The sequence below is a fragment of the Microcebus murinus genome, chromosome 7, assembly GCF_040939455.1.
Source record: "Microcebus murinus isolate Inina chromosome 7, M.murinus_Inina_mat1.0, whole genome shotgun sequence".
Lineage (NCBI taxonomy): Eukaryota > Metazoa > Chordata > Mammalia > Primates > Cheirogaleidae > Microcebus > Microcebus murinus.
In genome coordinates, this window is record NC_134110.1 from 62,681,142 (window position 1) to 62,705,403 (window position 24,262).

General features: G+C 32.6%; 1 protein-coding gene across 4 annotated transcripts in view; it reads right to left on the reverse strand.

Annotated features, from left to right (window-relative positions):
• Positions 1-24,262, reverse strand: part of VPS13B (vacuolar protein sorting 13 homolog B) — a 761,111-nt gene that overhangs the window by 272,526 nt on the left and 464,323 nt on the right. For all 4 annotated transcript variants that reach the window (XM_012762009.3, XM_012762013.2, XM_012762010.3 and 1 more), the window contains one exon: positions 9,330-9,533. In XM_012762009.3, the coding sequence (XP_012617463.2) occupies positions 9,330-9,533 (204 nt within the window). The remainder of the gene's footprint in view (positions 1-9,329; positions 9,534-24,262) is intronic.

The following is a 24,262-nucleotide window of genomic DNA, read 5'->3' on the forward strand; positions in this document are numbered from 1 at the left end:
GAGATAATCCTTACAGTGATTATCCCTAAGTACGAAAACAGTAATATTCACAAATATTCACTATAAAAAATATGCTATTTGGAAAATTGTTATATAAATCTATTCCTAGAGATTCCTCTTATTTTTAGATTAATGAGTGCTAAACAAATAATTTGAATCCTACAGTAACCATAAAAATGAAATTTCAGTTACGAGTGTAAACCCATTTAGGTGTTTTTTTCCCCCAAGAGGAACACTATCTAATGACTTTCTAATGCAAATAAAATCAAATTCAAACTTCCTTTGATCTATAAGACCACTCATAATTTAACTCTTCTCTCCCTAAAACTCATCTCTCTTACTTCTTTCCTCCCAGTCAGGCATGATCCTTAAATGAACTTGTTCCTACTTGAGGGACTTTGCTTTTCCTAAAACATTCTTGGCAGAAATACTCCATGGATATTTGAACAGATAGCTTGTTTTTTGTCATTCAAATATTAGAAAAGTCTACTCTAAGCTCCAATCTAAGCACAGTTCCCAATTACTCTTATCACACTACATTGTTATATTATTTGCATAGCATGCAGCACTTTGAAATTTAGAAACATAGACTGAGGACCCACTTTGGTGCCAGGCCCTTTACTAGGTCCTGAGACAACAATGGCAAAAATAGATAGATACATAATACTTATTCTCATGGATTTCAGTTTAGTAGGAAGATACCTAAACAAAATAATCAGAAAGTAGAATAAGTATAATCATAAGGAAAATACAGAGGTGTGGAAACACTCAGTAGGAAACTTAATCTTTGGTCACAAGGTTCTGAATTCACATAAGGAATTAATCTGTAAAAACATATAAAGCATCTCGTGAACAATGCTACAAGAACTACAGTTTGAAATGAGGATGACTTGTAAAGTACATTTCAATGAAATGCTCATGCAAACTTAGTTTGGCCAAATTAAATAATGTTAAAATATTCTCATTTTTTATTAAAAAAACTCCAAAACAAAAAACTTCCTCCCCAAACACATCAAATCAAATAAAACTGTGGTCAATATATTTGTGATGGAGTGCGCAAGTGCTATATTTATTATAATCTCTAAAAGACAGTTTTATGAGCATACCTATATTGAAATATTAATTTAATTCAATTTTGCTGAGATGTTCAATGGATAATATCTCTGGTTACAGTTTCCAATTATTTATATCTATAACCTGGAACTTTTGCATCTAACTCAACTTATACCTTTGTCAATGGAAAAACTTCAAAATAAACCTCATGCAAGAGGGAGAGACCAAAGGGATTGCCCTAAGTTTCTCAGAAAAAAGAACTTTAAAAAAATGTGTCTTGAGAATGGCTATTATTAAAAACTCCAAAAACAATAGATGTTGGTGTGGACGCAGAAAGGAACAAACATACACTGTTGGTGGGACTGCAAATCAGTATAACCTCTATGGAAAACAGCACAGAGAATCTTCAAAGAAATAAATGTAGACTTACTACTTGACCCAGCAATCGCACTACTGGGTATCTACTAAAAGGAAAAGAAGTCATTTTATCAAAAAGACACCTGCCCTCGAATGTTTATTGCAGCACAATTCACAGTTGCAAAGATGTGGAATCAACCTAAGTGCCCACTGATTCATGAGTAGATTAACAAAATGTGGCACATATATATACACCATGCAGTACTACTCAGCCATAAAAAGGAATAATTAATGTCCTTGTGCAATTTGGATGAAACGGGAGACCATTACCCTAAACGAATTATCTAAAGAATGGAAAAACAAACACCACATGTACTCTCTAATAATTTAGAACTAATCAATGGACACACATGGGCACAAAAAGAAGTAAAATCATTGGAAATCAAGAAGGGGGAAAGAGAGGTGGGTAAAAACCTACTATCACGTTCAATGAACATTATGTGGGTGATAAGCACACTAACAGCCCTGATTTAAGCATCATAAAAGCTATCTATGTAACAAAAATATTTGTACCACCTTAATATTTTGAAATTAAAAAAAAAAGAAAATGTGTCTTGGGGTATAAATAGGAATCTACCAAGGGACAGAGAGTCAGGAGATTTATTTTGTTTCATTCTATTTTCTTTGAATGTGTATCCTGTGGAATTTTTTTCCCTCTTGGGTTATTTCACTCTTAAAGCTATAACAACATGTATTGATATATCAGGTACAGTGCTCACAGACTATATAGCATAATGTATAAAATTATATGTTGTACATATGTTTTTAAGTACATTCTTAATATAATCTTGTTTGGCTCCTTCTTATAAAAGCAAAGTGTTGCAGGAGGGAAACTGGCTATTTAGGGCTTTTGGTCAGTTGAATTTCAATGAATCACGGCATTAGTATCTATCTCATCCAGTTGTAAGAAGACTTGAAAATAATTGAAAATGTAGAAGGTTTTATAATTTTATAGTATATTACTATGACGATTATATTAATATTCAATTAAAATATTTTCTTATTTGAGTATCTACTATCTGTCAGTAATTATACTAAGACATAAAGGAGACTAAGACCAGGCAAGATAAGATCTCTTTCCTTTTATTTCTATGCTACTTTTAGGTTGCCACAGGAGGTGTCCTTAGCCAATGTGGAAGGAAGAAGATATCTGCAGGCTGCTAAGAATGAAAATCTTAACTACGCTTTCCTGCTGAATTAGGATCGCTTTTCCCTTCACACCCAGTTCCCAGGTACTTTAAGCAGGAAGAAAAATCATATTTTGTTCATGTAAGGTCATGGCAAGGTTTTAGGGAATTATTATAAAATCATATAATTCAAGTAGGTTTAGATCACTTTAGGCATTCATCTACAAGATATGAGAATTAGACCAACTTCCATAATTTCACTTAGGGATTAGCTTGACATCCTCACAAATTAATAAAATAAGTGATGGTTTTCAGGTTGAAGATTTCAAACAAAGAAAACTACTTTCCTTCCACATTCCTGTTTATGATTTCAGGTGCAATTCTGGGAAAAATATCTCATGTTTGATTAATCACTAATCAAACTATGCAAGGGCTCCTTTGAAGTGTAAATATTTGTGTAATTATCTAAAATATAGAAGTAAAAAGATCTAAAGACACATGGAATAATCATAATCTCTCAGAAATAAGACCAGTAATATATGGTTTAGGGATTTTAATGTCTACACATAGCCATAGTTCCCCATATTCAATGTTACCAATTCTGTGAAATGTTAAGACTAATCATTTAATAAATTTGTCAAGTTCAAATTCAGCTTGTTAAGTGAACATAGTAACAACTTTTAAAAATTCTGTGTGTATGGCCGGGCGCGGTGGCTCACGCCTGTAATCCTAGCTCTTGGGAGGCCGAGGCGGGCGGATTGCTCAAGGTCAGGAGTTCAAAACCAGCCTGAGCAAGAGCGAGACCCCGTCTCTACTATAAATAGAAAGAAATTAATTGGCCAACTGATATATATATGTAAAAAATTAGCTGGGCATGGTGGCACATGCCTGTAGTCCCAGCTACTCCGGAGGCTGAGGCAGAAGGATCGCTGGAGCCCAGGAGTTTAAGGTTGCTGTGAGCTAGGCTGACGCCATGGCACTCACTCTAGCCTGGGCAACAAAGCGAGACTCTGTCTCAAAAAAAAAAAAAAAAAAAAAAAAAATCTAAAGAAAAAAAAAAAAATTCTGTGTGTGGAAAAAAAGGCCCACATAGCATAATATGTAATTTGACATGTGCATATCAAAATATTTAAATAAATAAGTATGCTATAACTATTTCTCTGACAATGAAGTTTAAAAGGTAATTTACCCAAGGAAATCAAACAAGATAGATGGTGACAGGAACAAATAAACATACTAATATAATCATATTAATATATTAATAACATATAAACATATTAATAACGAATAACATTAATATAATCATCACAGTATATAATTCTCATCCTCGTAGATGAATGCATAAAGTGATCTAAACCTACTTGAATTATATGATTTTATAATTTCCTAAAACCTTGCCATGACTTTACATGAACAAAATGTGATTTTTCTTCCTTCTTCCTGATAGTAATCAAACTATTTAAGTGTAGTTTTCAAAAGTTTATTCAAATTATATCTTTAAATATTATACACAAGAAAATTATGTTAATATTAATTTGGAGAATTAAGGTGTAGTGGTACATTGAGGAAATTATAAGACAAACTTTCCATATATACCCCACCTCCAAGCACTAATAACCACATAAAATAGCAACAGTGATTTGAATGTGCAATCTTCCACATGGCAGACATCAGTACAGGTTACTTTAGTTCTTGGCACTTCATTTCCTCAGATTATAAAATAAACCCAGATGTAGCAAAAATGGTTGCTAAGAGAAAAAGAAAAAAAGTGACTAGCTAACAATGAACTTTAGTAAAAGCCTGAGGGGTCACAGCCTTAAATAGAAAAGTAGTTGACTGAGAGTAAGAAAATGTAGGTTCTAGCCTTAGCTCTACTGTCTAGTGACATTGGACAAGCCAAGGAACCTCCTCAAACTTTGTTTCCTGTAGTGGTTTTGTTTTATAACGGCTTGTTAAGAACAGTTCAGAGTTTGTCCAAAGAGAAACCAGCACAATATTTGGAGGTATTAATAAATAGTAGCCAGTAGTCTCTGAAAGTTATCATGGTTTAAAATGCAGTGAAAGACCAAATGGAAAAGTGCTGGCAGATTCTAGCCTGTCCTCACTCTACATGGCTCTGTGACCACCTTTCCCTCATGACCACAGGCACTGTTGACTGACCAATAGCAACTCCTGGCCACCCCCAGAAGCAGAGCCGATAGCCTCCCAATGACTTCTCTATCAGCCTTCCTGTGACCCCACTCTAGCAGCTGGACATTCCTGGTATCCCAGGTTTCTTTGAAAGCTCTGACATTTCACCCAAGTCAAGAGCTTCAACAGGGTTGGTTGTGACTGATCCTCCAACTCTCTCTTGCAGACTTTTACTTCTTAGCTTCTTCTACAAGTGGGTAAGATTTTATTCCAAAAATAAATCCCTTACTCTCTAAGAATCAAAATGGTTCTGCTGGTCTTGATTGAACCATGATATATTTCTTCAGCTTAAAAAAAAAAATCAAGGTTTTGGAAGCAGGAGATCTAAAAGTTTTAAAATCATGGTTTTCCATACTTAACTTCCCTACTCCCTTGCCCCCAACATACAAATACAAACACACCACAATTAAAGACAAAATCTGAATAATGTACCCAGGAGGAATGAATGAAAATCACTACAAAGATTGCCATTCAGAAGACCCTGGAACCAATTTGACAAGTGGAATAATAGGAAGGCGAAAAGTGCTCCACTCGTAATAGGCAACTTATGCAACTGAGACACAAGCACCAATATCTAAAAATCCACCTTAAGGAGATCGGTCTGTCTAAAAGCCAGTTGTGGCACTCTGAATATTTAGAGCTGGGGACTAAAAAGCTTTTTCCAGCTGTTTGTCCAGATGTCAGTGAGACTATGCCATAGCAGATTCTCCTGTGTATGGTCCAATGGGATGATTAAACACAAAAAGGCAAATTTGATCTTGGAAGATGCATTATGTTTCTGTTTCTCTTACTAGAAGACTGTTGGCTATCAGCGTAGATATATGTCAATAAAATTTACTTTCTCATTCTAAAAATAAAAAGATTGCCATTTATTATAATATTGGTCAGGGGAAGGAGCAAATTATTTCTTATTGTGTCCTTTTTATATTTTTTGAATTGTATCTAAAATATCTGTTCAAAAACAAAATGGCATTATTTTAAGGCCTTATTTATACTTCTGTTAAGATTAATCATCAGAGCTAAGCTACATCAGATCTAAAATTTCCTATATTCATTTAAATCAACATCTCTCAGAAATATTCAAATTCATCACTAGATTTGTTAGCTCTACCTAATCATCTAATCATTCAATCTTTCCTTAATTCACTCAAGCCTTCATTAAGTACCTACCATGTTCCAAGCACATTATTACATGCTGGGTAATCAGAATCAAATAAAACACGCCACACTTTCACACTTTCATACTTCTAGCCACTATATCTACTGCTTCATTAGTTCAGAATGCTCTCTCCATCTCCTGCTACTCATACTCTTTGGAAACAAATTCAAAAGCCAATGTACTTTGGGAAGCCTTCTCTGAAACCCCATTCATAGAATTAATCATTTATTTCTCTTTTTAAATTTTCTATTTTGTACCTATGTCAATTTTGCATTAATTTGTTATTTTGTTATTTTGTTAATGTCTATGCCTGAGATCTCCTATGTGCATGGAATGTGTTTGTCCTGATTTGGCCATGGTTCTTCTATAAGTCTAAGTATCCCATGTGTGTCTATCATAGCATTTTCCACATTGCACTCTAATGGTTAATTATTCTATCTCTTTGGTTGGATGCTAAACTCTTTAAAGGATAGGAATACATTAGAAATTATTTCATTTTGTTTCTCCAGTGTAAAAGACCTTTAGTTGCATACACTGGACATTTAAGAGTCTTTGTTAATTTTTGACAAGAGTAACAAGATCATCCAATGGGTAAAGAATAGCCTCTTTGACAAATGATGCCAGGACAACTGGATATTCATGTGTAAAAGAATGAAGTTGGACCTTACTTTACACCATATACAAAAAAACTCTATTAAAAAACCCACAAAAAATCAAAATGGATCAATGACCTAAATATAAGAGCTAAAACCACAAAACTCTTAGAATAAAAATTCTATTTTTTTCTAAAAATAGAAAAAAACTCAGAATAAAAATTAATTTATAAATAAAAAATATTTATGTCCTTGGATTTGGCAATGGATTTTTAGATATAAGAAACACCAAAAGCATGGGCAACAAAATAAAAAAATAGATCAATAAATTTCATCAAAATTAAAAATTGGTGCATCAAAAGACATTACCAATAAAAAGATCATTTCTAAATCATATGTAAGGGTATAGTATCCAGAATAAAGAACTCTTAAACTTATCAACAAAAGGACAAACAACTCAATTACAAAAGGGCCAAAAGACTACAGTAAACATTTCGCCAATGAAAAGGTACAAACAACCAATAAGTACATGACAAGCTGCTCAATATCATTTCTTATTATGGGAATGTAAATCAAAACCACAAAGAGGCACCACCTCATACATAGTAGGGTGGTCGTAGTTTAAAAAAAGTAAAAAAGGAGAATAAGTACTGGTAAGAATGTGGAGAAATTGGAACCCTCAAACATTGCTGATGGAAATATAAAATGCGTTAGCCACTATGGAAAGGAGTTTGGCAGTTCCTCAAAAAGTTGAACATAAAATTACCATATGACCCTGTAATTCTACTCCTGAGTGTATATCCAAATACTTGAAAACAGGTACTTGAACAGGTATACCAATATCCATAGCAACATTATTCACAATATCAAAAGGTAGAAGCAGCCCAAATGTCTATCAATAGACGAATAAATAGAAAAATTGTGGCATAGAGCTGTTCCTTGTTTTGCAGTGGGATTATGTCCTGATAAACACATCATAAATTGAAAATATCCTAAGTCAAGAATGCATTTAATAAACCTAACCTTCTGAACATCACAGCTAAGCCTAGTCTACCTTAAACATGATCAGAACACTTACATTAGCCTACACTTGTGTAAAATCATTGAACACAAAGCCTATTTTATAATAAAAGTGTTGAATATCTCATGTGATTTATTGAATACTGTGCTGAAAGCAAAAAGCAGAATGGCTGACAGGTACTCAAAGTACAGTTTCTACTGAAGGCATTATTGCTTTCACAACCACCATAACATTGAAAAATCTTAAGTTGAACCAACATAAGTAAGGGACTATCTGTATACATACAGTGGAATGAGTATTATTTGGCCATAAAAAAGAATGAAGTACTGATACATGCTACAATGTGGATGAACCTACAAAACTTGCTAAGTGAAAGAAGTCAGATATAAAAGATCACATCTTGTATGATTTTATTTATATCAAATATCCATAATAGATAAATCCATAAAGACAAGATGCCGATTGGTCATTGCATGGAGCTGGGAGGAGGGAGAATGATAGAGGAAAAACTACTTAATAGATAAGATCTAATCTCTTATTAATGCTGACACTATTATTATTGCCAAGACATGGACAAAAATAGCGTTGGTGGTAAAGGGGCAGAACCAAAGCAATCAGCATTACAAAAGGCAGACAATAAAGTCTGCACAAGATGTTTTAAAGAAATTCAATCAACAAACCACCATGGTGTGTTATAAGCAACAAATGTTACTGATTCAATCTTATAAGTAGAAAAACAGATGAAAAATAATTAACACTGTGTTAAAATCATAAAGATCTCTAGTTTTCCAATATAAAAAGTAGCTTTAATGGCTAGTACCTGGTTTCTATTAATGGCAAACAATTCTACCTATCTCTCTGTTGAGAACCATGAATAGCTGGGTAAGATGGCAATGGCTCTCCATAAATCTTAACAGTTCACATTCAGGACTAATTCCTCTAGGAATGTTCTCTGTAAACATAGATGCTTTTAGTTAAAGTGGATGGGAAAAATCCCAGGGCCAGAAACTCTTGTTTTTCCCTGTATTCTGACTTAAATATAACTTCACACAGTATTTGTTACTTTTCTCCTCCTATTATTAAGATAATAAGTTAAACAATAATAAGCTAAAGATAAATAAGTAGGCCAGGCACGATAGCTCATGCCTATAATACCAGCACTTTGGGAGGCCCAGGAGGACTCCTACCTTGAGGTTAGGAGTTTGAGACCAGCCTGAGCAACATAGCAAGACCTGGTCTCTACAAAAAATTAAAAATGTAGCTGGATGTGGTGGTGTGTCCCTCTAGTCCTAGCTACTGAGGAGGCTGAGGCAGGAGGATGGCTTGAGCCCAGGAGTTTGAGGCTGCAGTGAGCTATAATTGTGCCACTGCACTCCAGCCTGAGCAAAAGTATAAGTAAGACCTTGTCTCAAGGGAAAAAAGAAAAAGAAAAAAAAGAAAAAGAAAAAGAAGTAAAATAATTGACCATACAATACATTTCAAGAGACAATGTGAATGTATCCTTTAGCCCGAAGTAGATTCCTTCATCAAATAGCAAGATGTTAAAATAAAAAAATGCGGACCCAATCCTAAATTTGTAATAATTACAGTGTAACACCAGTAGGACTAGCAGGTTTCCAAGCAAATCATCAGCTACGATTACACAATATATTTTATGTTTGTAATGGAAAGCAGAAGCAATATCAAAACATTTAGATTGGATATGCTAAAGATTGTATCAATAACTGTTCTTATGGCAATGAAGTATTAGTAACTCAGTCATTTCCTACCTGCTGGCCATATTCCACTCAAGGGCTGGATTTTGAGAATTCCTTTCACTTTCTGTTAGCACCCCTCCTGTGCCGCTTTCTTTCTCTGGTTTTAGTTGACTCCATTGTGCAGTACCAATATTGATGGACTGCAGGTCTATTTGGTATTGTCGGTCTTCAATTTCTGATCCAGGATCTCGAAGAATTCCCAAGTTCAAGGCTCTCCTAGAAAGGCAGTGATAAAACGAAAACAGATAATATAAACATTCCATGTATATTATGTTCACTAAAATAGTATCATGACCATTTTTTTTATTACTGATGAATAAACTAGGTTAATTGCATCTATGATACAGGTTTTAGAAAGCTACCACACATTGTGATTTGAAAATGTATCCAAAACTTATCACTTATGGTAATCTACACTGTAATGATTTCTATATTATTCTTGGTACTGTACTCTTTTTGTAAGTAGTTTCACATACATGATTTAAATCCCTGAGATGCTGTGAAGTTCTATTAATATTATTACATCTCTTTTTACCACAGAGAATATAATTAAGAGAGACTGAAAGATAGTCCACATTACAAAACTAGTATGTGACAAAACTACCACTTAAATTCAGGAGGTTTTTTTTTTTTCCCCCTCAAAACTCTTTTTATTGTTTATCTATTAGCACACATCTATTGTTTTGGGACTTTTTGATAAAAGCCATTCTCACTGCGGTTAGGTGATATCTCACTGTGGTTTTGATTCGCATTTCTCTGATGATTAGTGACATTAGTGAGCATTTTTTCATGTTTATTGGCATTTACTCTATATCTTCTTCTGAAAAACTTCTGCTCATGTGTTTTGCCCATTTTTTAATGGAGTGGCTTGATTTTTTGCTTGCTGATTTGCTTGAGTTCTTTGTAGATTCTGGTTATCAGATGTATAGCATGGGAATATTTTCTCCCATTCTGTAAATCGTCTATTTGCTTTGTTGACTGTTTCTTTGGCTGTACAGAAGCTTTTTAATTTAATCAAGTCCCACTTATTATTTTTGTTGTTGCTATGATTACCCTTGGGATCTTCTTCATAAATTCTTTGCCTAGGCCAATATCTAGAAGAGTTTTTCCAATATTTTCTTCTAGAATTCTTACGGTTTCATGTCTTAGATTTAAGTCTGTTATCCATCTTCAATTAATTTTTGTGAGAGATATGGATTCTGTTTCCATCTTCTACATGTGGCTATCCAATTTTCCCAGCAATATTTACTGAATAGGGATTCTTTTGCCCAGTGTATACTGCTATCTACTTTCTCAAAGGTCTGAATGGCAACATGTGGATGGCTTTATATCTGGGCTGTTTGTTCTGTTCCATTGGTCTATGTCTCTATGTTTGTACCAATTCCATGCTGTTTTGGTTACAATAGCCTTATAGTATAGCTTAAAGTCTGATAAAATGATGCCTCCAGAATTGTTCCTTTTGTTTAATGTTGCTTTGGCTACTTGGGCTGTTTTCTGGTTCCAAATGAAGCATAGAATTACTTTTTCTAGATCTACAAAGAATGATGTTGGTATTTTGATAGGGATTGCATTTAATCTGTAAATCAATTTGGGTAGTATGCACATTTCAACAATGTTGATTTTGCTGATCCATGAGCATGATATATACATTTTTCCATTTGTTTACATCATCTGGAATTTCCTTCCTCAGTGATTTGTAGTTCTTCTTGTACAGCTTTTTTACCTCCTTGGTTAAATATATTCCTAGGTATTTTATTTTCTTTGTAGCTATTGTGAAACGTATTGAGTCTTTGATTTGATTCTCAGCTTGATTGTTGTTATTGTATAGGAATGCTACTGATTTGTGTATATTGGTTTTGTAGCCTGAGACTTTGCTGAATTTATTTATCAACTCCAAGAGTCCTTGGCAAAATCTTTGGGATTTTCTACATATAAGATCACATCATCAGGAAAAGAGCAATAGTTTGACCTCCTCTTTCCCCATTTGGATATCCTTAATTTCTTCCTCTTGCCTGATTCCTTGGCTAGGACTTCCAGTACTATGTTGAATAGAAGAGGTGACAGTGGCATCCTTGTTTTTGTCTGGTTTTGAGTGGGAATGCTTCCAACTTTTCCCCATTCAGTATGTTGTTGGCTGTGGGTTTGTTATATATGGCTTTTATGATTTTAAGGTATGTTCCATCTATGCCTATTTTGTTAAGACTCTTTATTATAAAAAGGCACTGAATTTTGTTGAATGCTTTTTCTGCATCTATTGAGATGAGCATATGATCACTGTTTTTGCTTCTGTTTATGTGGTGAATCACATTTATAGATTTACATATGTTGAACCATCCTTGCATCCCTGGGATGAAGCCCACACACTTGGTCATAGTGGATTACTTTTTTATGTGCTGCTGAATTCAGTTTGCTAGAATTTTATTGAGGATTTTTATATCTATATTCATAAGGGATATTGGTCTATAGTTTTCTTTTTTGGTTGTGTCATTTTCTGGCTTATTAAGCACACAGGAACATTTATAAAAACTTACTATGTGCTAGGCCATAAAGGTAGCCTCAACAAATTTCACTGAATTAATATTATATAGATTATATCCTATGAACAAATTACAATTCAGTTAGATATTTTACTAAAAAAAAAAACTAAAAAAACTGCCTTTGGAAATTTAAACGCAAATTTCTAAATGAATCACTTATTGGTCAAAAAAATTGCAATAAAAATTAAGAAATACTTAAATGCAAAATGTTATGCATGAGGTCATGGGATGCAGATAAAGTAGTATTTAGAGGAAAATTAATTGTCTAAAATGCTAGTTTTAGCAAAGAAGAAAGACTGAAAATTAACAAGTTAAACATAAAAGGCAGAATAAACTCAAAAAAAAAAAAAGAGGGGAGGATATAGAGCAGAAATTAATGAAATAAAAAAGAGAGAAGATCAACAATGCCAAAAATAGATAAACTTCCAGCATTCAAGGAAAAACAAATAAAGATTGAAGGCCAAATAAACTAACTATATTTACAATAAAAAAAGAAACATAACTATGATGTTATAGAAATCAAACAGATCCACAATAAGTGGATATAAGGAAGATTTACAAAGATTTTACAACTCACTATGAAAAAAATCTCTCCTAATCAGCACTGTCCCTAGACAATATTTCTTATCGTTTCACCATGGGATTAATATAAAGATTGTGTCTTATTTCTTCCACCAAATATACCATTATTTCTCCTGATACAGTTCCTTTTTCTACATGGAAATGACTCTATTTTAAAACTGACAGTTTTAAATGACTCTATTTTTACCCTGACAGTATAAAACTGCTGGTAATTAACAAGTGGTGGAAAGCAACCAAGCTCTTTATGACTAGCCTTAGTTAGGAAAGTCAAAACGATACTCTCCTCTCAAAGCAGCCCTTTCTCCAAACCTAACTTACATTCATTTGTTTAACATATAAATATGGCACTGTATGCTAAGTCCTTTGATAGGCCCTAAAAATACTAGGTCCCTGCCCTCATACAGTTTATGGTCTAGTGGAGGATTTAGAAGCAATTATGAAACAGTAATGCTACAAAAGGTTAGGTATAGAATACAATTGGCAGCACCCAGAAGGGACACTTGACCTAGACTTGGGAAGCTGAAGCAAGAGGAAAGCAATGTTTAATTAAATGAGTTCAAAAACACCCAGTCATCTTATCTTATACAATAAAGAAAGTATCTCAGACAAAGGGAATAGCAGGATCAAGGACCCAATGTGTGAGAACAACACATCCAGAAATTTTGAAGAGGCTCTGAATGGAGGGTATGGAGAGAGGCAGTGAAGGAAGCGATGCCATAATGCAATAGAGGTTTCAAGCCAAACACAGAGTCCCCTACTAGGTCCAGCCTTTGGGAGTGAAGAGGTACAGGCCACAGCTTGGGCTCACCTTCGCAAATTGGCATTTTCTCCCCTGCCAAATAGGTTACAGTAGTAAGCAGCAGAGAAAAACCTAGATTTCAGTCTTTATTATGAAAGTTAAGTGAGATAATAAATAAAGAGCCTGGCACAGAAGTCATCATATCATACAAATTTCATTGTAGAAAAAAAATATCATTGTATTTTGAATCTTTCCTCAGCCTCTATAAAATGTTAAGCAGAAGTAAAAATGACATCTGGCATGATGCCTCATGCCTGTAATCCCAGCACTTTGGGAGGCCAGGGCAGGAGGATCACTTGAGGCCAGGAGTTGGAGACCAGCCTGAGCAAGAGCGAGACCTTGGCTCTATTAAAAAGAGAAAAATTAGCTGGGGGTGGTGGTGTGCTCCTGTAGTCCCAGCTACTCAGGAACCTGTAGCAGGATGATAGCTCAAGTCCAGAAGTCTGAGGTTGCAGTAAGCCACTACTGTACTCTATCTAGCCTGGGAGATACAGCAAAACTCAACACAAAACAAAAGAATAAATAAAACACCACAAACAAAAAAAACCCCAGAAATAAAATGAGTAGAAAGTAAGAGGAAGCCAGACTTAGCTGGATAAAGCATATATTAGGGTTATGAAAAAAAGCAAAAGCTGAGCAGAGAATACCACTGACCCTCAATTTATTACTAATAAATCAAACTCAATGAGTTCTACTCACATTTTCTAATTTGAGCTGTTTCATCAACCTAAAAACATTTTAATACCATGCTGGTTAGTACGCAATAAACCCCTTACTATCTAAACCAAGAAAAAGTTTACTGTGGAAAATTTAGGCCAATTAAAAATATACTCTCATCTTTAAAAGCATAGTTTCTTCAACAATTTCCTACCCTCCTGAGATTCCAAAACCAGGAAACATCAATGTATTTCCTATGTAGGCAGTTTCTCAAGTATAAAATTAAAGTTTATATTACAAATTATAAAGGTAGGCCATTTGACTTACTAGTTTTGGTTAACGTAACAGTTATATTTTAAAGAATTAGCAAATATGTATAAACATTATAAGTTTTGTTTGATTTTTCTCTGATAAAAATAAATACAGTATAGTTTTTTTCAAACTTAGAAAACAAAAATCTAACTTTTCTTCCTTATCACATAATTTCCATGACTTATTTTCAATTTTTTATAGTTAGGGAAAATATGCTAGTATTATAATACAGTGACTTTAATTTCTGAAAAAATACTTAAGGCTTTTTTTCTCAAGTTGACATAGTGGCTAATCTTTATTCTTTAAAATATAAAATATGCTCCTATTTTGTTGTATACATACTCAAAACCAGTTGCCATTATTATAGAATATTCGAACCATTTTGCTTTGATTATCAATATTGAATTAAGAAAACATGCAAAATGTTTTCAAATACCATACATTAACTTTTAAAAATTATTTTTGATTGACAAATCATAATTGTATACATTTATGAGGTACATTAACTTTTATTAAGCACTATTAGAGCAAGATATCTTCTGATATATTTCATATCTCATGGTACAAAAGATTTATTTAAAGACCTAAATACATAAATAGTTATGGGCATAAAATTAAAAAATATTTTTATTTTTTTAAAGGTTGAAAATCATTTTACAATTTTATAACTTTTAAAACACTATTTTCCCTAAGCAAAAAACCTTATAACTTAAAAATAGACTGGCAGGAATGAAAAACAATCTGGTTACAATGCCAAAAATAAAAGTATATTTTATTCAAGAGAGCTTTGATTTAGTATCTCAAGTTTTCACAGCACAAGAAACAACTGCAGGATAATTAGAGCAAAAAATTCTAATAGAATGATACTTTACTGGGGAACTAACTCAGTTGAGGACCAGAATACCTAGTATTAACAATGTATGCCTCAAAAAAATACAATATAAATACCTTAGAATAAAAAAGTCTTATTATTGTTTCATTTCCTAATTAAATTTTTCCTAGAAATGTTTGCTATCATAAATAGGAATTATATTTTCTTGTCTCAGATTCACATACTTCTATATGCTCTATGAACTTTGTTCCCTCTCCTTATTGCAGCCTTTAAACCTTTTAGCAATTCAAATCAGGAAAGGGGGTGAGTCAAGATGCCCATTAACTTCCTTACCCTTAACACAAAAAGCTGCTTTATTGGCTAAAATGTAGGAGTTATAATTATAATTGCTTTGCCCTTCCGAAACTCTTCTCCCATACCATTTGAACCATTCGGCAGGTGGTGTAGGAGGATAAACTAAAGTCTGCAATAGTTGGTCAATAATGTAATCATAGGAACCAAAGAAGACTTTAAGTATATAACAGGAAGCATAGCTTTAATGTTTTCCTTTTTAAATTGATTTAGTCTGGGTCAGGCCTTTTGTATGTTTACATAAGAAACAGTTCATGTTGAACCATTTACTGCTCACTGCTGAATAGGCATATCTTGGGAATTCACTAAAGAAGTAAAATTCATTCACTTATAGCTCAACTGAGATCTACAAAATGTTAAATAAGCCAGAAAATAGGAATGTAAAAAGAATTAAAACTTTATGTCTTGATTAAATTAAATGACTACATATTTATCTGTAAGTGACAGTAATTTTGAGAGTAAAACAGACAGGGAATATCACGGTTGACTGTCAGGCTGAAACCAATGCTGAGTTCCATGACTTAGGGCAGGGGTTCTCATCTTGAGTGTAGAAGAATCACCTAGGGAACTTGTTAAAAATGTTAAGTTCCGACCTCTAGAGATTATGATTCAGCAGGTTTGAAGTAGAGTTGAGGAATATGTCCTTTCCCTTCTCTTTTATATAATCTAGCATCCCTACAGATTCCAAAAACTCCACTCTGATACTTGGAGCATCACATCTCTTTGACTTCAACATTACATCTGTGCTATCTGAACTGATGTGAACAGGGAAAAGGACCAACAAGTCTGTGGCTATTTCATTTATAAAACAGACAATATTTGCCCTGCCTCCTTCACTGAGCTATTTAGAGGAAACATCTCTTCTTCTTCAAGGCTAAGGTTTCTGTTAATTCACTATACCTTTGAAGGCTGGGACATGTCCTTTTTTCTCACTCTCATGTACACAGCACTTAGAACAGGGTTTGGCACATTGTAGGCTTTTAATACATGAAAGTTGAATGAGTAACAAATATTCTTCTTTACTCCCTTTACTTCCCATGGGGATTTTACTCAATTACTTTTTCTTTTTCTCTTCTCTACCTTTTACCTTTCTGGCTAAAAACATGCTCAGGTTATTCTCTTTGTAAAAGAGAAAGAGAGACAAACTCTCTCCCTTACACCCTACATTCCTCCAGCTACTACCACTCCTTCTCTCATATTACCTTTAGCCAGAAACTTATTTCTCTCAGTATTTCCATTTTCTCACCATTTATTTTCTCCTCTAACCAAGAAAAATCAGATATCATCCCTACCTCTTCTCTGAAATCTTCCCAGAAGAGATCCCCAACTGATTTTCTAATTACTGGATCCCTGAGCAATTTTCAGTCATTAACTTAGCAGACTTTTCTGGATATGTGACAATTCGAAATGACAGTATAGCATGCTGGTAAGGAGCATAAGCTGAAAATTTAGCCTTCCTGTATCTATAATTCTAGCTCTGCCACCTACCATGGATAGGTGTCTTTGGACAAACTGAAGATTCAGTGCTTCATTTTACTCATGTAAAAAGTAGTTACTGGAGGAGTTAAATGAGTTAACACATGCAAGGCAGCATCTGACATACAGTAAGCAAATAATGAATCATTTAAACCTTCTTAATCTTCTTTACTAGATTCCTTTTTTCTGTTTGTCCCTTTTGATACTGGTGTTCTCTAGGGCTTCATCTTCAGTTTTTATTTATGCTTTGTATGCAATCATTTGTGGCACAATTGATTTACAAATGCCATTATATGTACTTTCCAATTGTAACTCCAATGAGAGATAGGTTTACAATTTCTGGATAAATTCTAGGATAAATAGCACACTTCTGTGTTGGATAGTTGGATAATGTTAAGGTTCCATGGTCTGGGAGGGTACGATATAATAGTGTATTAAGGACACACATTTTAAAGTCACAATTACATTCAAATTCTGGTTCTACCACTTAACAAGCTATGTTTCCTTGGGGAATTCAACTAACCTCACTGACTATCAGTTTCTCCCAGAAGGGGATAAGGATATCTACCCATATAGGTTTTTTTTCTGGGATTAAATGTGCTAACTTTAATTAACATCCTTAGTATCTAATAAGTGACACCTACTTATTGTTGTTACTACAGTGAGTAAGAAAGCAGCTGACTGGCCTGCTTTGGGACTGAATCCATTTAATTGGTCTTACTCCGCACTATAAAATCCAAAAGAACATTGATGACACAGAGGCAATTTAATAAACAAAAGGACCCTTTAAATAATTTCTTAAGTTGAAACATAATATTGTATTAAAAAATGGTTTCCCTACATTTCTAGTTCAAGTGCTAAATTAATACCAAAACATTCATCACCCAACTCATTCTTGAAAGAAGGGGTTTATAAGAAGAAAGTAGCAAAAATAGACTATAACTATTAACTTAATTTTTAAGAACATAATTTCATACCTTCCAGAAACTAAAATTAATTTATAATTACTATAAATTTTTATTAAGCAGCATTTTATGGTTTTATGATGGAGAAACCACAAATGGTTTTATGATGGAGAAATAATAATACATTTTTAAATTATACAAATATTAAATGATTTATGTGTTCAAACATGTAAGTACAAAGTAAATGACATAGCAGTATTTATCAATTCTTTTCCTTTTGATGACTAAATTATAGGCAACTTCATTAGAGTATAAATATTCATCTCTTTCTACTTGAAGATCCCCAAAATATTCTTACTAGTTAAGCAAATAAATTAAATTTTCACAATTTATCTTCAGGAAAATATGAGCTTTGAATTTTTTTTTTTTTCAGTTAGTCACAAACTAGGCTAAAAAATTCTCATTTGCTCACTAATGTTATCAATGGGTTATATTGGCATGATGATTTAAGAAACTATATGGTCAATGTGAAAAGTATACCAAACTAGACCAAACAACTTTCATCTTATTAGACATGTATTCCTAGGAAATGCACTAACTGATCATGACTGCATGGAAAAATCTATTGATGTCATTAAAGAACCTATATGTGATCTCAGAAATTATAGAGAAAGGAAGGTACAGAACAAATTAAGCCAAATCAGACCCATTTCCTTTTTTGGTTGTATGACAAGGATAACAAATGGGAAAACAACATCAGTGTTATAAAACTTGATGTTATAAAGTGTGTAAAAGACTCTGTTAAGACACTTTGTTAACACAATAGAGAAATATGGACTTGAGGAAAACATAGCAAAATAGACTTAAGAGATGATTTAATATTACATACAAACAATATCTATATGGAGTAAGGTCTCTAGTAACATGCCAGAGGATTTGGCTCAATTAAATGGTTTGTATCGTTAAAAATTTTAATCAATTCATATAGATTGGCAATCAAATTTTCAAATGCCAAATTATCTGAAAGTATAGCTAAGACGGTAAATGAGAAAATCCAGATTCTATAGTATCTCAAAATACTGGAAACAAAGAATTAATCAAAACTATTATGATGAAATTTAACAATAACAAATGCAAAATTCTGTATGTAGGTTTAAATAATATATAGGATGTGCATGAGATGGCCTGAAAACACTTCAAATTAAAAAAAAATGAAAACAACAAAATAATGTCTAGGAAAGGTAAGGCTAGTTATGAAAAAAATAGTGAAAGCAATATCACATGTGATTCTAGCCTTTTAATTTTTAAATAGTATATGTAACACGTACCATACTCACACTATAAAGTTTCACAAGGTTAAGCAATATCTTCCTTAGTGTACTAATAAAAGAGTACAATTCTCAAATACTATTCTTTCATTAATATTCAAACAAATTTTAGAATGAGTGCATTTTATTTTCATAGTTTGAATTCAAGCAATAATATATAATAATTCATTATTACACCAGGAATCAAAGAATTTTTTTGAGAATGTTAGAATAATATATTACAGGTGTGTTTATATAAAATCCTCATAGATTTCTAAAACATGAAGTACTTGGCATAAAAGTTAACTTCATATATATTAAAGCCCAGAATGGTCTTTTTTAGCAGTGAAGTTTACTGCATAGGTGACTTTGAAAAGCTAACTGTAAATTTAGTAAAACTCCTACATTCTTTAGGTTTCTTTTTTGTAGGTTTCTAAAGATGGTAATAAAATAAGCACATCAAATTTATAATGTGTCCTTATTAGAGATAGTCAGACTTCCTACTTGCTTCTAATGTTTCTACAACATAATTTTGGCAACACTCCCGTTTTAGGACTCTCCTATAAAATCTACCATGGCTGCAAGTCAACTTCTATTTTATAAACCATGAACTACCCAGACTTTATTCCAACTGTATGTGCATCCTTTCTCATTCAGATATTTTCTTCCTATCTTTATCCAATTTTTTTCATTTCATTTACTCAAAATAAATGGTTTGCCATTAACGCATTCCCTATTACCAAATCCAACCTGAGTATTCTATTTGAAAATTTCTGTGAAATTCTAGTGTTTGTAACATTCTCTCTTTCTCTACTAATCAATCATTACCCATCGTCTCCTACACATAAAATTACATCAACATAGAAGACTTCTTTCCAAAGATTATAATTTAAGTTAGGATTCAGACTTGACTCCCTTTTATTCATAGTCTCAGTGAAAGATGGTCGGCAATAATAATGGTAGTTAAATTCACAGCCAGTTTTAAAAGAATACCTAATGACAGAAATGTTCATAGTACATTATGTAAAAAGGAAGTCAGGTTCTTAATTTTTCAAACAATTTCTATAAAAAAATCCTATAAAAGTGTTTATAAAAAGTAAATTACAGATAAATGAGGTAGACTGTATATAAACCAGTCCTAATTTCAAATTGCTTGGAAAATCTCTGATAAAAATATTAACAAAGACATCTCCCTTTATCTCTCACCAAATTCATTTTTATTACTATGTTTCTATCATTTAAACTTTTTTCCTTCAATTATATTCTTTCATTCCACTTCATTCAGATTCCACTATCAAACTATCAAGTGGTTTGTAATGCCAACTACATACATACACATAAATCACAGCAATAATATCAACAATATCACTGTACATTCACTTACAGTTTTGGTTTGCAAAGAGGTTTCAATATATTGGTAAATCATCACTCACAGGGTGCTATAGTAGACTGCATTTTACAGATGCTGATGTTTTAGGTAAGAAGGCTAAGAAACAGCATAATCTAAATGGAAATCACACCTTCTGATTACAAATTCAGTCCCCTCTTGTTGCCTATTTTCTATACATAACAATATGAGAACTGACTTTCAAAATAAAATATAAGATTATGCTTTATTAAAATGCATTTGTGTGATATGTAGTTAGGTGAAAAACTGTGACACTTAAAAAATTTGGTATATTTTCCCTAAGTGCCCTTCTAGCACTATACATCAGAGGGTACATATCTATAGTAATCACAGTATGGCTTCATTCATTAAAGTATAGTTTTAGAGAGAAAATATTTTTCCCTAAATATCTCTCCAGTTGTAGAGAGAAAATATTTTTCCCTAAATGTCATCCAGTAAACATCCAGTCCTAAGACAATCCTAAGTGTGTAGTGTTTCGTGCAACAGTATTAATGCTAAGTGTTTGCTGGAATGTAGAGCAATGCACTCTTCCCAATACTCAGCTATTGGGCATGTAAATCTGACACAATTACTTTATAGAATAATTAGGTGATATCTAGCAGCACTGAAGCTATATATAACCTATGACCTAGCAATTAAACTTCTAGATACATAAGCTAGAGCTGTGCTCTCCAAAAAAATAGCTACTAGCTTTATGTGGCTATTTAAATTTAAGTTAATTAAAATTAAATACAATTTTAAAATTTTAGCACAAATCATAGTTTAAGTTTTCAGTATCTACATGTAGCTAATGGCTACTGTATTGGACAGCACAGATATAGAAATTTCTACTATTGTGGGAAGTTCTACTAGCAAGTGCTGCCCTAGAGAAAGTATTATTAATATATACATGTATGAGGAGAATGAAGAATATACATTTTAATACTATATGTAATAAAGAAAAACTAAAATCTTACATGTCCATCAACAGAAGGAATGACTAATAACCTGGCATACTCATGCAACAGAATATTATATGACAATAAAAAATCTATGAATGAAATTATAAATATTCAAATGAAGAGTCTTATATATACATAGCAAGTTACAGAACAGAGGTAGGTGGTGGATATAGAAAACAGATTTTCTTGTTCTCTGTATAGTTGTGATAGAGTTGTTTCAATAAAAAGGCCAAATGAAACTAATAGTGTAGTGGTTAGGAGCATAAGCTAGCTGTGTTATCCTGAGCTTCATTTTCTCTACTGCAAATATGAATTATATTACTGAGCAGTACCTAAGGCTGTGGTGAAAGCTAAAGGAGGTGATACACATGAAAGTACCTGTAAACTGTGAAATGCTATCCAAATGTTAGCTATTAATATGACCTACTAAAGGTAGGGCTTGAAACTATAAGCTGAAAATTATCTGGGAATTTTTAACTGACATAAACCTCTTGTGTAGGTGGGACAAGAATACTTATAAGGTTTTTTTTTTGTGATACATAATTATAATTTCTTAGTTAATTAGTGATATGTTACTTATTTACTTTTGCATAAGCAAAAAGGGCTAGAATCCTGTCCCCAATTCAATTCATATACTACACTTAGATTATGCACTTATTTCAAAAATATTTAACAATTATAATCATGAATTATAAAATACAGAAAATATTTCTGAATACTTAATATGTACCAGACTTAATATGTACCAGACGAATACTTAATATGTACTTAATATGTTATAAATGTTTTACATGCATTAATTTATCTAAAATTCTGAGGATTACATACATCGCATACTCAGCTATTAGGAATGTAAATGTGACATAACCACTTTAAAGAACAATTAGGTGATATCTACCAAGTGACTACTTGTCTAGAGAATGGAAAGGCTGGAACTCAAATTCATGCAGTCTTGTGTGAGAATTTGTGCTCTTTAAGCACCTATCATGTGCTTGGCACTGTATTTAATCCTCCAAAAATAGTGCAAACTTGATCAAAAATATTCAGGGGCACCCCATCCACCTAGATAATGAAGTACAATTTCCTTAATCAGGAATTCAAAGCTTCCACAATCTCATCTCAATCCTTTCTCCTACCTCTGTCTCTCATTATAGCACTATAACAAATCCTCTTATACAAAACAAGTCTGCTCACATCTCTAAATGCACCATGCTTTACTTTTGCTTCTATTCTTTGATGCCCTTTTTTCCCTCTACCTGGTATATTTGCTACAACTCAACATATTCTTCAAGATCCCACCTAGCTCCAATTCTGCCATTAAGTTTTGCTCTGATATCTATAGCCCCAAAAAACTTCCTTCTGAGAAAATATGCCTTATTTAACATCTATAATAAAGATGTGATTAATTACATGGATATGAATTAGGACACTCTATGATTCTAAACAGCAATGATGTGACAAGGAAATTTTATAAACATACATACTGTCAAGGGATGTGTTTGCTGTTTTCAAGGTCTGGCATTAGAATTTGCTTCTTCTGAAAACTTTTTCCTATAGAAACTTAATAGTTGAAGTACTATAGAAAAACCTCCATTAAATATAGGATTAGACGCTATCTAGATATCCAGGAAAAATTAAGTTTAAAATATTATATATTAATATTATTACAGATAGGAACTCCAAGTACTATATTTTATTTACACATTCAGGAACTAATGAAGAGGAAAACAGATCACTTAGGAAGTGAAACACCATTCTGTCATTCCTAATATGAAGATACGTTTTTTTCTTCAGGGAAAATCAGAACATAAAAATCTTTTTCTCCATCTTGTCCCCTAAAGTATGGAGATATATTTATTATTTGGGCATCAATGTTTTAACATGGCAGAGTTAAAAAAATATGGCAACAATAAATGTGATATGCTTACTCTTAAGAGTATATCAAAAGAGTTGATTTAGTACTATATCAAAAGCTTTAGCCACATAATGTTGACTTTATTCAGCAAAATATGAACTATTTGACCAAAATATTTAAGCTACACTATCTATTCTGTCAATAAGTCTTTATATAAGCTTTAATTGATGCCAGAGAGCAATATTCTTTTATAAAAGTAAAATCAGATAATACTAATATACAGTATAATTTATAAATATATTACCCCTGAAGTTTTTCTAAGCCATAAACAGAAAATAGAAAAGGCACAAGGAGAATTAAGACAACATATAAACAATATAGCAATGTACATTTGGCAGTTTTTACAAAAATAATGACTAAAAAAAATTAATATTTAGTATTTGCGCTTCTATACCATGACCCTACACATTTTAAGAAAATAACCCTGTAATAGAATAGAAAACATCAAGCAATTGCAAAGACAAACATTTAAAATATGAAAGTGCAGTTATTCAAAATAGGGACTCAAAACCACAGTAAAAATCCAGAGAACAATTATGTAGTTTTTAGATTTTGGTTACAAAAACTTTTTTTTTTTTGTATTTCTTAAAAGGAATACAAAAGAAACTGCCTTAGGTAAGATGGAATATTACCTATAAATTCTTCAAATTCAAAAATTTAGTTCTAAAACTGACATGGTTAAAAGTGGGGAAACAGCTAGGAAATATTCTACCAATAAAATTGAGACATGAAAGTGGTGAAAAAGGATATTTTTCACACCTTAGCATGTGTTTTGAGGCAAAAGCATTTAAAATAAAATTTATGAACTGAGAAACAATGAGGTCAAACAGCTGTTAAAGAGATGCTACAAAACTGACTCCCAATTTAGCTGGTGATGAATTTTAAATCTCTTTTCTTTTCACTAACATTGTAAAATATTCCTT